The following is a 16,200-nucleotide window of genomic DNA, read 5'->3' as shown; positions in this document are numbered from 1 at the left end:
TTTTTGTTTCAAAACCATAAGCCTATTACCACTCAGTTCAGCATCAGTGTGGATATACAACAACAGCTTCCATTTATATAGCACCTTTAACATAGAAAAAAACTTCCCAAGGTGCTTCATAGAAGCATGAGGAAAAATGAACATCGTGCTAAGGGAGAAAATATTAGGAGGGGTGACCAAAAGCTTGGTCGAAGGAGATGGGTTTTGAGGAGGTAGAAAGGAAGAGGGATTTAGGAAGGAACTTCAGTGTATGGGGCCTAAGTCGCTGAAGGCATGGCCAGCAATGATGGGACGAGGGGAAGGGGCATGCACAAGATGCCAGAGTCAGAAGAATGGAGAGTTCGGGGGTGGGGAGGGGGGTTAGTGGGGCTGGAGAAGGTTATAGAGTTGGGGATGGGCAAGGCCATGAAGGGATCTAAATATAAAGATGAAAATTTTAAAAATGCAGGGATTAAGAGCCAGTGTAGGTCAACGAGGTCAGGAGTGATGCGTGAGCAGGTCTTGGTGCAGCAGAGTTTAGATGAGCCGAAGTTTACAGGGCATGAAGGAAGGGAGGCCAGCCAAGAGAGCATTGGAGTAATCGAGTCTGGAGGTAAAAAAGACAATAAATGAGTGTTTCATCAGCAGATGGGTGGAGGTCATGATGTTAAAGGGGTGAAAGTAGGGGAGGATATGGGATCAGAAACTCAGCTCAGGGTTGATTAGGACGCTGAGGTTGCAAAATAGCCTGGGTCAGCCTGACACAGTGGCCAGGGAGAGAGATAGAATTGGTGGCAAGGCTATAGCATTTGTGGCGAAGGCGATGGCTCCAGTCTTCCAATGTTTAATTTGAAAAGAATTACAGCTTGTCCAAAATTGGATGCGAGACAAACAGCCTGACAACACAGACATTAGAGTCGAGGGAGGTGGTGGAGAGGTAGAACTTGGTGTCATCAGCTTATATGTAGAAGCTAACCCTATGTCTTTGGATGGTATCACCATGAGGCAGCATGTAAATGAGGAAGAGGAGGTGAGTCTAGGATACATCTTTGAGGGGTTCCGGAGGTAATGATGCGGGGGCAGGAGGGAAGGCATTGTTGGAGATGTTCTGGCTATGATTGAATAAGTAAGCGTAACTAAGCGAGGGCAGTCCCACTAAGCTGACACAATCAAGGAGAGGCTTGGAGGAGGATGGTGTGGTCGACCCATGTCAAAAGCTGCAGAGAGGACGAGGAGAGATAAAACACCGTAGTCACAGTCACAGACAATGTCATTTGTGACTTTGGTTCGTTTCAGTGCTGTGGCAGGAATGGAATTAATTGGAGAGAGTCAGGGAGTTGCAGGAAAGATGTGCACAGATTTGGCAGGGGACAACACATTCCAGGATGTTGGAGATGAATGGGAGATTGGAGATGGGGCAGTAGTTTACAATTACCAGAGGAGTCAAGGGTGGGTGATTTCAGGAGGGAGTTTTGAAAGGGAGGGGGACAATCCCAAATGAGAGGGAACCATTTACCATGTCACCTAGCATGGGGAACAGGGAGTGAAGTTGGATGGTCAGCAGTTTAGTAATAATGGAGTCAAATAAAGTGGAGGTGGGTCTCGGGAACGAGATTAGCCTGCGGTGGGCACGAAGGGAGATAGGAGAGAAACTATGGAGGTTCAGGGCTAAGGCAGGGAGGACGCGGGGGTGGTTCGACTTGGTGGGAAGAGGGGTAGCAGCAGAGTGACAAAGGTCCATGAGCTACTCTCATTTGTTGGGAGGTGAGAGAGGTTTAAGGAAAAAGTTGGTAGTAGACAAAAGATGAGTGTTATCTTTGCTGTCCAGAATGATCCTGGAATAATGGGTGGTTTTGGCAGTGGAGAGTGAGGCCCAATAGCTCATGATGTGGTCTAGCCAGATCTGGTGATGGACGGCTAAACTAGTTGTGCGCCAGATACGTTGAAGTCTGCACCCCTTGGACTTGAGGGAGTGATGGTGGGGGGGCCATGTCAGTGGGAATGACCCAGATGGAGAGAGTAAAGATTTTTATGGGGACAAGGGCTTCAAAGGTGGAGGTGAGGAAGTAGACAGCTGCAGAAGTATTGTGGTGAATCAAATGCCAAAGACTAAGCAGTTGGGAGTTTGAAAGTACAATTGTAAATAACTTAGGGAAGTTTTTTCCTCTCACGATGGATGGAGAAGGAAACCAGATTCAAAGGGGATGGGGGGATTTGGGTGGTGGATGATGTGGTTACAAAGAAGTGGTCGAAGATGGCCTTGTCAGTGATCAAGACCACGGGAGTGGAGAGGGAGCAGGGGTGGCGAGGTCAAGGGGGTGGCTGTGGATATGGTTAGGAGTTTGTGAAGGGTGAGATATAGGGAGAATAGGAGCATAGTGAATTCAGAGGCGAAAGAGCAAGGTGTGTTGAGAAGGAGATTGAAATCAGTGAGGATAAGGAGTCACTCATTGCAGAGGCTGAGGGAGGATATCTGAGAAATTCGGGGTGGGCAGGAGTCAGTGAGCATTTTAAAGGAGGTGGAACAAGGTGAGGTGCTCAGAGGGAGAAGGTGCTGGAAGAGTGGGGGGAGACACCAAGGTACCGAATAACTTTTCCAGTTAGGCCAGTTTTAATGGACAGAAAATCACAGGCTGGAGATGCACAATTTCCCAATGTGCGCTCCCAGTGTGTGCTCCTGGGAGCACCGAGGCGGACAGTCTTCCCTTTGATGACTTCCCCATTGGCTAGGGGAGCTTTTGCTGTATTGGGAATTACAGATGCAAACCTACATCCTATCACAGTGCAGTGTATGAACATAAGAAATAGAAATAGGAGTCGGCCACACGGCCCCTTGAATCTGCTCACCCATTCAATAAGATCATGGCTGATCTTTTACCTCAACTCCACTTTCCCGTCCTATCCCCATATCCCTTGATTCCTAAAGTGTCCAAAAATCTATCGGTCTCAGTCTTGAATGTACTCAACAATTGAGCACCTATAGCCCTCTGGGGTAGAGAATTCCAAAGATTCACAAACAACCCTCTTAGTGAAGAAATTTTTCCTCATTTCGGACATTAACTTGCTGTGATATCAGGCTGTGAGCAGTCATTAAATTTATTTTAAAATGGTTTATATTAAAGTTTCTATATTCATACGAATCCTGACTACAAATCCTTTAGAGTAATAGACTGAACATGTTAGACTGATGTATCTTGGGGAAAGTTGCAAGGAAATAGTATTAAAAATGATCGCTCCGGATGAAGCGCCAATACTGGCACAGGTGTGATGGTCTCCTTCTGTGCTGTAATTTCTATAATTTCCTCTCCTGATCCTGGCTTGTGTATATCTAACTTAAACTAGCATATTGGTTTAAAAAAAATCAATTAAATTTATTTGCAGTTTCTCATCACATTGCTGCCATTTGTGTTTAACTTTTTATTGTAGCTGTTACATGGAAGAATTTACCATGTAATCATACCCTGCTTGATTCTTCAAACGAGTAATGTTCTGTGCTGAAGTTATAACCAGTTACCCATTTTCTTCCATTTTGAAGAATGCAGTGTATTGAAAAGTTTTATAATTTTTATGTTTCTCTGAAAATATACAGTATTTGATAACTTCAGCATTTTACTGCAGTAGGTATTTATTGGTTTCAGAGTCTTTATAAATTATCTATATTCAAAGGTCAAGGTAAGCATTTGTGTAGTTACCCATTTATCAGAAATGGGTACAAAAGATTAACTACAATCTATTTGGCATGAACATTGCCTGTTTAAGCATTCAGTTTAATTAAATTATTCTGTGAAATTTTTTGAAAAACATAGGTTAGTTAATTTGACATTAGATGGTTTGGTTCAAGCTTACATAGTAACCTCTGCCTGTTGGGTCTATCATTTTGTACTTGATTTCTTGCACTTCATTTTCCAGAAAATAGAAGCACGAGTGTCAGCAGATGAAGACCTAAAACTTTCTGATCTTTTGAGGTATTACTTAAGGGAATCGCAAGCTGGTAAGGTAAATCATTTTTTAACCAATTGCTGTTTTATACAGTTCAGTAATTTCTGATTTTTAGGGGGTTCCTTTGATTTCTCAGCAGGTTTAACCAGTAAGTAGTTGAGGCATACAGACCAGGATGATCACAGATTCGAAGAGGGAAGGGGAATTTTAACTGCCAGCTGGTTTCCAGCAGGAATCTGCTGGTTTCAGTTAGTTGCCTGCCTGCCCGAGGCAGTATGAGACCACAGTGTTTGTAACCACATTAGCATGCCGTTGGTCCACCTTCCCACTTGGAATGGATGGAAGCCGTTGCCGGTCTCCGGAAAATTGGGCTGCCTGCTCCATCCTGGCCCAACAAAGGAAAAATTTTAAAAAACTTATCTGGAGGGCCTCTTGAGTTTCCTGATCCTCTTAATTCTGGCCTTCACCTAGCGGGAAAACTGAAGTTAGAATCATTGTCGGGGTTCAATGACATCATTGGATACCAATTAGCTTATGAATTAGGACCCTGCCTCCTTTGGGTGGACAGCTTTAGCGTCTGTTAAAATCGGAAATGGTGGGACCTGGGCAGACTGGGCAGTTTTCCGGCGGGTAAGTAACCCAGGCTGTTTTAACTGCCCACCCACTTGGTTTCAGCAGGCACACCACCCCCCACCCGATATCCGTTTTGTGCTGAGTTAGCTGATTTCAGCCAAGGCAACAATAAGCTTCAATGACATTGCGTTACAATCAGCCAGAATACCAGCTCCTGATCCCAATAAGATATGTAACACAGAGAACCTGTTCAATTTTTCTTAAAGCACTTTCATTCTATATTCTTGGTGGGATCCTGGCACTACTGGGACCCTCTACAGGGAGTCTGCCTTCGGGAGGTTAGAAAATCTGGTGCTGCTGCAGTATTATACAGGCTATAGCAGCTGTAAGGGCCAAGGCAGCCATTTCGTGTCTGCACAAATTTGGCGCAACATTGTGTCTGAAGCTGATGGCTCTTCAGGGCACTGAGCCCAAAACTTTAAACTCTTAAGTTGAGGTTTAATTGTCTGTAATCTGGTAAAAGAGGACCCATCTTTTTGGCTCTGAGGGAAGGTGGCCCACGAAAGGCATGATCCAGGCCCAGTGGAAGGTAGTGGCCGCAACTCCTTCCTTCTCCTGTTCCCGAACTCTCAATTGGACATTTAGGGAAACAGTGGAATGCACATATGTATCTCATTTCTGTACCTGTCCTCACCCCCATTAAGGAATGCTTTCTGAAATCTCGATTGCATTCCATATGGTGGCAACAGAATGCAGAAAGGGAAACGGTCCACAGCCAAAGAAATGGAAGGCTCACCTCAATCCCCTAAGGTTCCTTCTACAAATCATCAATCAGACTCCTCAGAACCTTCTATCACAGGGCCAAGATTGTAAGGGCGCACAAAAATTGGCACCAAGGGTCATGAACAGTGGGAAGGTTGTCTAATTTGTTTTCAGTGAAATGTTTTTCTCATTGACAGGATATGTCGTAATGATTTGAACCAAGTTCAGGGAATGCCTGTATGAGGGAGTAGCAGAATGATTTCTAAAAGGGAGCCTTGGCAGCTTTGAAGGAAAACTACACGTCAGAAAGCAAATTATTTGAGTTTGTTGCTAAATAGGGACCAATATGGCAGAATTCGTTTTGCAGTGTTCTCAGATCATAGTTACCTGAAGTCTCTCTTGTGAGCTGTGCCTCAGCTATCTGGCAGCAGGCACAGCTTGGTTATTGCCTCGTGATGAATTGCAGCCGTCTTGAGCATTGCCAATTTGTCAGTTTGAAATAGCCTCACCTGGGTCTGTAGACATAGAGGCATGGGTACCATTGGGTAGAGTCCAGAAGATGCCTGTGGTGTCTGATTTACCTGGCCTGTCTGTTGTGCTTCTCCTGATCCTTCTCTTCCTCCTCGTATAGAAGAACGGTCCAAGGGAAACCCTACTGTTTCCTGAGTCCACTAGTCTCCCAAATTCTCCCCTTCTCTTTTCCCCCCCCCCCCCCCACAAAGAAAAGCACACCTATACTGAAGGTCTCATAAGGAGCTGATTTAAATGAAAAAGAACAGTACAGGCTGCCTTCTGCAGCAGTGTACTACTTCAGAGTAGTTTAGAATAATTATTTTTCCTAGCCCCAATTACTGAGACATTCTCCACGGGTGCTAGTAGAGGGAACTGGAGCAAGCCAGCAAACCCTGCCTTCCCTCCGTCATTTGCATGGTATGACTGGCGTTGTCTTCTGTACCCAGTGGGGATGGAAGAAAATTCTCTTGGAACTTTCTTGGGGATTTACTGGTAGGCCTCCCTGCCCCATTTTGCTCCATTGGCCACCCCAGAATTACCCAAAAACATTAACCTGGAGAAAAAGTCAGGCCTCACTATTAAAGATCATACATGAATGATGACCACTTGGGCAATATACCAGAGGGTTCCATGTAGCTATGGGACCATACCCCAACAAGGAATAGGTGCCCAAAGCTGGGGATGGTGAGGAACCAATTACTTGATTGCAAATATATTGCAGAAATGTTTATGCTTTCCTTTGGCTTGCTTTTGACTTTTACTTAATGCAAAACATTAAGCAGCAGTTGCAGTGAAAACAGTCAAACTGAGTCATATGCACAAGTTCAATTTGTATGATCTTGCGTAATTTTCATGGACTTTGTATACTTTTTAAAAAAAAAGTTATTCATTATTCATGCTGCCTGACTTTGTGTACAGGACCTCCTTTATAGACGAGCAAGGTCATTAGTGGATTATGAAAATGCAAACAAGTTACTGGATAGATCAAGAGCTAAAAACAAAGATGTGCTTCAAGCTGAGACCAACCAGCAATTATGTTGTCAAAAGTTTGAGAAACTTTCAGATTCAGCAAAACAAGGTAAATGTTTAATAGCATTACATTTCAAATTTACCGTTTATAAGCAGAATGTCTTCACGTACAACTGAAAGTTTTGCGTGTGGTTGTTATACTACTTTTCAGAAGAGGTACTGCTATAAATCTCATTCTATGGGAAGCACATGGCCTATCAATTGAGTAGTGGAACTGCATTAAACTAGAAGCTGTGGAGGTGCCCATTTCTTTGTTGAAAGATAGGGGAAAACAGCTGTAAAGGATTTTTAGTGGTTTAAAAATAACTTTTAAGTGTTCAACAGTGTCTTTTTATTGACTGACTGATTCTATTTACAGACTATTTAGGAATGAATGGACTAATTTTCTAATCATATCTGTGGAGTGGAGTGAACAAATATTTGAGCATTCAGCTTCTGTTGTCTTGGCACTTAGAGATATATGAATCTTCCTTGAGATTATGTAGCCTTGACTATCATAATTTTGTTCCTAGAGCTTATAGACTTCAAAACTCGGAGAGTTGCAGCATTTCGAAAAAATCTTGTAGAATTGGCAGAATTGGAACTAAAGCATTCTAAGGTAATGTTTTTGAAAGTACAAAATGAAATGCATTTGAAATCCATTTATTAAGTTTAGAGCTTACGTTATATGTGTATTGATGCTGAACACTTTTTTAACGTTTTTAGAATTTGAAGCCGAAGGACTAAATTTCATCTTCCAATATAACCTTTGCAAGCTTTCATAAGTGTCTCAAAACTATTGATTTGTCCCCAGTTTCCTCAACCACAGTGTTCTGTCCATGTTTCCAGATTGCACTATTTTTCAACAATGCTGCAGATAACATCCCATCTGATACTTTTCTCCTTCTGAAAAATCTTACTCATCTGCCCTATTAGATTAACAGATGAAAGATTTTACTGAAATAAGGCTCTTGCTGTGCATCCATTTTTCTTTACTCTGCATCTTCTGCACACAGTAGGAGCATGGACCAGTTTGACCTAGTCTATAAATTACAAATCGGGTTCACAAAGTAAAAAGTACAGTAGCAGAAAATTAACACGGTGGATGTCACTAACAGACTTTAACTTGCACCTCCACTGTTAGAAAACTAACAAAGTACGAAAAAGTTTGCAAACTGTTTTAGTAATACCAGGCTGGACTAGCATCCATAACTTAAAACTTACGTGTGAGGTTTCCTCTAGCTTGGCTCCAATCAGGTTTCTGCCCCTGCCACAGCACAAATGGCCCTAATCAAATTCTCAAATCCTCTGACTGACCGTGGTGGACTATCCCTCCTCGTCTTTCTCGACCAGTCTGCAGCCTTTGACCGGGTTGATCACACTATCCTCTTCCAACGGCTCTCCTCCGCTGTCCAGCTCAGCTGACTGCCCTCGCCTGATTCCACTCTTACCTATCCAGTCGTAGCCAGAGAATCTCCTGCAATGGCTTCCCCTACCACACCATTACGTCTGGAGTCCCACAAGGATCTACATGGTGGCCCTTGGCGACATCATCCGAAGACATAACATCAGGTTCACGTGTATGCTGTCGACACCCGGCTCTACCTCACCACCACCTCTCTCGACCCCTCAATGGCCTGTGTTGTCAGCCTGCTTGTCCGGTATCTAGTACTGGATGAGCAGAAATTTCCTCCAGTTAAACATCAGGGATACCGAAGCCATTGTTTTCGGCCTCGCCACAAATTTTGTACCTTAGCCACCGATTCCATTCCCTTCCCTGGCTACTGTCTCAGGCTGAAACAGACTATTCGCAACCTCAGCATCCTCTTTGACCCTCAGCTGAGCTTTCGACCCCATATCCTCTCCCCATAGACCGCCTAGTATCACCTCCGAAATATTGCCCATCTCTGCCCCGCCACAGCCCACCTGCTGCTGAAACCCTTATCATGCTTTTGTTACCTCCAGATTCGATTATCCCAATGCTCTCCTGGCCGGCCTTACATCTTCCACCCTCCATAAACTTAAGCTCGTCCAAAACTCTGCTGCCGGTATCCTGACTTGCACCAAGTCTCGTTCTCCCATCACCCCATGCTCGCTGACCTACATTGGCTCCTGGTCCACCAATGCCTCAATTTTAAAATTCTCCATCCTCTTGTTCAAATCCCTCCATGGCCTTGCCGCTGCCTATTTTTGTAACCTACAACCTTCCAAGAATTCTGCGTTCCTCCATCTCTGATCTCTTGTGCCTCCCCACTTCCTTTGTCCCACTACGGCTAATTTCTAAGTAAACTGCTTAACTAATGGTGTACACTATGTTAAACTGTTACACTTCAATTCAGCTATGAAGGGAACAACTTCCTACAAATTTGCATCATATTGAACCTCATATAATCAATTAAGAAACTAATTTTAAAAATATGCACCTTTTAAGATATTGAATCATTGAGACTGAGCAATTGCTAACTGCATATGGAAAACTTAAGACTTTGCCATGAATGTTCTGGCAAACAGAAAACTTGAGTCATCTGTAGCTGTAAACAATAGCTACATGCTCTTTTCTAACTTTCTGGCAAAAGCAAGTTATTTTAAAACCTTGCAACTATTTTTTTACCGTTCTATTTTTAAAAACCATTACCTGTTCATTTCCTTCATATTGAATCCAAAAAGCATCTTGTACTTATATATCCTTTTACCCTTCCTCTACCCCCCTCCCCCTCCCCCAAAAAGACAAATTGCAACCCCTCAGATAACGAAGCAGTCCTTGCCCGCATGCAACAAGACCTGGACAACATCCAGGCTTGGGCTGATAACTGGCAAGTAACATTCTGCCAGGCCATGACCATCTCCAACAAGAGAGAGTCTAACCACCTCCCGCATTCAACAGCATTACCATCACCGAATCCCCCACCATCAACATTTTGGGGGGGTCACCATTGACCAGAAACTTAACTGAACCAGCCACGTAAAGATTGTGGCTACAAGAGCAGGTCAGAGGCTGAGTATTCTGCAGCAAGTGACTCAGTTCCTGACTCCCCAGAGCCTTTCCACCATCTACAAGGCACAAGTCAGGATTATGATGGAATACCCTCCACCTGCCTGGACGAGTGCAACTCCAACAACACTCGAGAAGCTCTACACCATCCAGGACAAAGCAGCCTGCTTGATTGGCACCCCATACACCACCCTAAACATTTACTTCCTTCATCACCGGCGCACTGTGGCTGCAGTGTGTACCATCCACAGGATGCACTGCAGCAACTCGCCAAGGCTTCTTCGACAACATCTCCCAAACCCACAACCTCTACCACCTAGAAGGATAAGGGCAGCAGGCACCTGGGAACAACACCACCTGCACGTTCCCCTCCAAGTCGCACACCATCCCGACTTGGAAATATATCGCCGTTCCTTCATTGTCACTGGGTCAAAATCCTGGAAATCTCTACCTAACAGCACTGTGGGAGAACCTTCACAACATGGACTGCAGCAGTTCAAGAAGGCGGCTCATCACCACCTTCTCAAGGGCAATTAGGGATGGGCAATAAATGCTGGCCTTGCCAGTGATGCCCACATCCCATGAACGAATAAAAAAGAAATTCAATGCAGGTGCTTTGGGCACATTGACCTGGTCCATGGAACAGAACTATGACTTGTCATATTACGATTATAGTCTACTATTTGCTTGTTGCACCAAATGGTCCTTGTTTTTTTTACATAAAAGCTCCAAGTACCACCAAAGGTTCTAAACGGAACACACTGGGAGATGGTAAATGAGCCAGACCATAACCCACAGAAATATTTAGTTTTGTTGCAAAGACTGCGAAGAAAAAATGATGTTGCCTTCTATAGTAGAACTGTGTGAATATTGTAATGCCAGAAATGTCTGAGGTTCCCAAGTGCCACAGTAATTCCTTTGTTTTTAAGAAAGTGCTCTGCACAGTACCATTTTGATGAGAATGATTAGGAGTTGGGAGCTTATTACTTTCTCAGTTACTTTTTTGGTGTTTGTGTATGTATATGCTATATATACATGTTCAATTTTTGTTGTGTGGAGATATTAGCATCATGGAGAACTGGTTAAATGTATGAGTATAGTCCCTGTCAAGAAGGCTTTATATAGTTTTCATCACTTTTAAATTTAAACCACACTTCTAAGTTAACAGTTTGCATCCTAAATGCTCATCTGTTTGTGTCTCGGATCATTGTTATCTAACCTCCTTGACTGTTGAGTATTTTAAGCAACACTAAACAGCATTTGTTAAGTGAATAGATCACAAAGTATTGCTTAACTTTGTCACAATTTGCAAAGTTTGTATTCAGATCCTGTATGTTTTTATCAAAATAGATGTGTTCTGTTTTCTCAAGATCCTTCATCCTAACGAGGCTTTTTTAAAAATCCGCAGGGACACTTGCAGTTGCTGCAGAGCTGCCTTGTAGCACTTAAAGGTGACAGTTAACTGCTTTATGATTTTTGCATTAACAAGGACTGTATACACCAAGTCTACAAGGAAAAAAACACTTTATCAAGCTTTTATGGCGCTCTGGTGAAGATTTACAGCCAGGAAGTTACATATATGTCAGAAGTAAACACCACCACTGCATCTGACTAGAAGAGAGAAACTTTGTTAGAGAAAACCTAATTCCGAGATGCCACAGAGCACATGTCATTTGTATTTGATTGTCCAGAAACCAAAATATTTTCTTCAGCAATTGCCAATATCTTCGATACTACTATATATTTGGTTGCCAACTTTATTCATTTTTACAATATCAAAGGCCTAATTACAATGTTTTTTAAGAAAAAAACCTAAGTAATACCATTAGATGTATTCAGTATTGTCACACAATTCATTGTTTGGCATTTAGTGCTGTTCCAACATCTTAATATGACAATTAGTCTTCATTTTTTATATTGATAACACTTCAAGTCTTCAACTAAGATTTATGTTATAACTTTTTGAGTATAATTTCTAAATCAAATGTATAAGTATATCTGCCTTAAACTTGTAGAATGATTCCTAACCATTGTAAAATAAACTGGTAAACTAGAGAATGTTTTCATCTCTTGCTTATTAACCTATTTAATACCTGTATGGGTAAGTAGACTAATGGCTTCCTGTTGCTTTCTACTGATAATTTAGCACGTACTTTATAAAATTCCCTCTGCAGGATGCCTGTTAGAATGCATTCTAGAGCAGCCCATGGACATCTCTATGGCCAAACTTTGATTTCAATTGAATTGAGCTGTACAATTCAAGTTCTTCCAGCACCCCATCTTTGTCTTTCCAATAAGGTCTGACATTTGACAACCCAACCAAGACCTGCAACAGTTACCCACTCTGATAATTCTAGACTGCCAAGCCAGGAACCTCAAACGACAAATTTCTAGTTGTAAAGTAGTTGACGCAGAAATAGTTTTATTATATTGCAATATTTTAGTAATTCTGTGTCTCATTGAAAAATTTGCACGCAAAACATAATGTATAATAAACCGTTAAACTTTTTCCCCTCCTTTTTAAAGGAGTGATGTACTTTAATTGATGGAAGAATGACATCACCAAGAATCTGTCAAATGTATAGTTTAAAAAAAGCTCAGAAGTACTTCTGCCATATTAGGGATTCCAATTAGAATGTTGTGCACTGTATAAACTTGCACTTAAGCGAGTATACATTAATGTGCCAGTATATTTCTGGTTTGAGACTCTTAATTTATCACCTCAAATTGTTGCCACCTGCAGAGTTATATAACTCAAAATACTTTCTCTAGCTAGAATCCAAATTTGGAAGGACAAAAAGTCTATAATTTTGTTGTATTGCTGTATGTTTTTCACAGTTCCAGTGGACATAGTAAGAAGATTTTGCATGCCCCCTTCACTTTTTTAAAAAAAAACTACTGATAACACTGCAGTCCAATATGTATTAAGGATGTTTCTAGCTACTGCCCAATACACAGCTCTACCTGTTAAGCATGGCTGCTTGCTAAAAATATTATAGCTGGTAACTAATAATGAATCCAGAATTGGGGAAACTTTAGAATAAAGCTGAAATTGGATAACAGTCATACAAAGGTCCCCGAAGGATAGAAATAAACTGTTAAATGGACTGTTGTCAAACATTGAATAATTGCTACACCATGGCCCATAACCAAGTCCAAACTTTTTTTTTGCCTGTCCTCAACAAACGTGGCAGTTTTGGCATTTTACTATTACGCTTCATGCTTATTTTTGCAAGTTGATTACATAATTCTTTATTGTGCAGTTGTAATAAGGTTTTGCATTCACCTTTATCTTCTACACTTGATATCTTTCTGTTCTCCCTACAAATCAGGACAAAAATTAGAGGTTACTGCCTGGGTTACCTTAATGGTAGCTTGCGCCCTGACTGCAAAATACAAATGTAATTTGGAAAAAAGAGCCCAGTATTTGTTAACTTTCTTTCATACACTACAAAGACTATTTACTGTATATCTCTATAATGTATTAAAAATCTTAGACCTGCATGTACTTCCTTTCTGTGCCACATAAAACTCATTTTATGACAACTTTTTCCATTATAAATTCTCATGTACACTTTTAACATGGACTTTGCCTACATAAACTTGCCTTATTGTAATTATACCTCCCAGTACTGGTGGCATTGTGGCCTTCCTCTTTTATGGCCTGTAGTTTGTGAATCATCAGCTATATCCCTGGTGGCCTTGCTTCTATTCTCAATCATGCCAGTGGGCCCAGCCTTGCTGCTTCAAGCCTCACTTCTCCAGAGCCTTGGTGGGATTATGTGGTTGAAAATTTTAATATTTTTTAACATTACATTTTATCAGCACTCCTCCATTGCTGTGGGGAGAGTGTTGGGGGAGGGAGGCAGTTCCCCTCAAAGTTGAGGGTTCCAGAGAATTTGGTGCTGGTGAGTGCTGATCACAGATGTTAGCAGGATGAGGTCTGTGGAGGAAAGGGGGAGCTTGGGCTGTTACAATGAAGAGAATGGTGAGCGGTAATCGTAAAGAATGATATAGCACAGAAGGAGGCCATTTGGCCCATCGTGACTGCCGGCTCTTTGAAAGAGCTATCCAATTAGTCCCACTCCCTTGCCCTTTCCCTGCAGCCCGACAAATTTTCCCCCTTCAAGTATTTCTCCAATTCCCTTTTGAAAGTTATTATTGAATGTGCTCCACCACCCTTTCATGCTCATCAAAACTTGCTGCTTAAAAAAATTTCTCCTCATCTAGCCTCTGGTTCTTTTGCCAATTACCTTAAATCTGTGTCTTCTGGTTACTGACCCTTCTGCCATTGGAAACAGTTTCTCCTTATTTACTCTTGCCGAAATTATGATTTTTGAATACCTCTATCAAATCTCCCCTGCAAATTTGCTCCTCTATCTCCTTCCCAGTATTTGGTGGCCTATAGCATATACCAGCAGCGTAATAGCTCCTCTATTCCTTAATTCTAACCAAATAAATTCTGACTTTGAACCTTCTGGTACATCATCTCTTTCCAGTGCTGTAACAGTTATCTTTGATCAATATTGCCTCCTTCCCTATCTTTCCTGAATACTTTGTAGTCAGGAATATTAAGTTCCCAATATTTCCCTTGTTTGAGCCAGATCTCCGTTACTGCCACTATCATAATTCCATGTGGCAATTTGTGTCTGCAGCTCACCCAACCCTATTTAAATACTCCGTGCACTTACGCACATGCAGTCCAAACCCATCCTTGTCTGCCGCATTCCCCCCACGCCCCTCTTCCCCCATCTCCCCCCCCCCCCCCCCCCCCCCACTGTCTGGTCCCTCCTATTTCTAAATTACTCTTTATTCTAATGCTGTTTGTTTCACCCAGTCCTTTGTGCATCTTGTTTCTCCCCTCTGATGCTTCATCCTGGTGCCCATCCCCCTGACAAATTAGTTTAAACCCTCCCTCACAGCACCTTCCTGCAGGGACATTGGTCCCAGTGCTGTTGAGGTGCAACCTGTCCATCTTGTACAGGTCACCCTAGCCCCAGAACTGGTCTCCAAGGTAGTGAAGAAAGATAAAAATCATATGATTATAAAAATTGAGGACAGGAGTCGTGCAAGGTTTTGTAGTGGGCAATGTTTTTTTTAAAAAGAATAGGGTTTAAAAGTAGCAACTCAAAAACAATCCATGATTGTCGGACTGAAAAATACAAACACAGAGTGGAAGTAAAAATTGAGGGAGCAGCTTTTTAAATCATTTTGAAAATGGAGCTCAGTATTTGTAGATTTAAATTCACAGTTTTTTTAAAATTCAATTGTATTACATATTTCCAGTTCCAGCTATAGAGAAGGGCCCAAGAACGGAGGGTGAAGCATCCTAAAGTCACCAGTGGGATAGGGACAGAGTACTGGGAGAAGGGCTTTGGATCATTCGGAAGAACCACCAGAGTGGGGGCAGAATGGCAGTACTTAGGTCACAGAGCAGATTGCGGACGGGGGTGGAGGGGGAAGCACTGGATTGGAAGAACGAGGTAGGAAGCCGGAGAAGGAGTGGGAATCCGGGCCGGAGAGTGGCAGTATGTAAAAATGGCTGAGGGAGCAAGCAGAGGTGGCTAATAATGGGCCTGTGGCAGACCAGCAATAGTGGCCATAAGGAGGGTAGGCAGCAGAAGTGGAGGATCTGGAGTCTTGAAGGAAAAGTGGGGCTAGCAGAGATAGGCAAAAACCTGCAAGGGAGCAGAAATTCAAAGATTTTAAGAAAAATTTGACTTAAAACCACAAGAGAGTAGAGAACCAAGATGGTAACATACTAAGGTTTAGAGACTGAAAAGAAACTGGTAGAACCACTCTGGCCAGAGCACAGAACTGCAGTAGTAACAGTGTGTCACAAACTGTCGTCTCTATAATAAATTTAATGTTTTACATCTGTGCACTCTTCCTGTCTACAAAACCTTATTTTCTGTTAAGTTTTTGCCACATTTTTTCATTTTTTCTCCATTATAAATACCTATGCCCACATTTATAATGGAAGCTGCCTATGTAAACTTGATGTGGAGATGCCGGTGACGGACTGGGGTTGACAATTGTAAACAATTTTACAACACCAAGTTATAGTCCAGCAATTTTATTTTAAATTCACAAGCTTTCGGAGGCTTCCTCCTTCCTCAGGTGAACGAAATGAAATCCTCGAAATGAAATCGCATTTATAATTCACAGAACAATGCTTGGTGAGTACAGACAGTTTTTTTCAACTGCCCGTTGCCAAGGTAATCAGTGTGCAGACAGACAGGTGTTACCTGCCAGGTCTCAGAATATACAAATCACCAAAAAAAACAACAAACAAAAAAAAACAGAGATAGAGAGGTAGAAACATAGAAAAGACAGCAACTGACCCGTTATATTAAAAACAGATAACATTTGTTCGCTGGTGGGGTAACGTGTAGCGTGACATGAACCCAAGATCCCGGTTGAGGCCGTCCTCA

General features: G+C 42.2%; 1 protein-coding gene across 3 annotated transcripts in view; it reads left to right on the top strand.

Moving 5' to 3' along the window:
• Positions 1-11,824, top strand: part of snx6 (sorting nexin 6) — a 46,274-nt gene extending 34,450 nt beyond the window's left edge. For all 3 annotated transcript variants that reach the window (XM_067991439.1, XM_067991440.1, XM_067991441.1), the window contains 4 exons: positions 3,889-3,975; positions 6,685-6,844; positions 7,308-7,393; positions 11,175-11,824. In XM_067991439.1, coding sequence (XP_067847540.1) covers positions 3,889-3,975; positions 6,685-6,844; positions 7,308-7,393; positions 11,175-11,228 — 387 coding nt within the window. In that variant the 3' untranslated portion in view covers positions 11,229-11,824. The remainder of the gene's footprint in view (positions 1-3,888; positions 3,976-6,684; positions 6,845-7,307; positions 7,394-11,174) is intronic.
• Positions 11,825-16,200: the final 4,376 nt, after the last annotated feature.

Source organism: Heptranchias perlo, chromosome 10 (assembly GCF_035084215.1).
Source record: "Heptranchias perlo isolate sHepPer1 chromosome 10, sHepPer1.hap1, whole genome shotgun sequence".
NCBI lineage: Eukaryota > Metazoa > Chordata > Chondrichthyes > Hexanchiformes > Hexanchidae > Heptranchias > Heptranchias perlo.
Note: the sequence above shows the minus strand (reverse complement) of the source record. Positions and strands in the feature narration are given on the sequence as shown.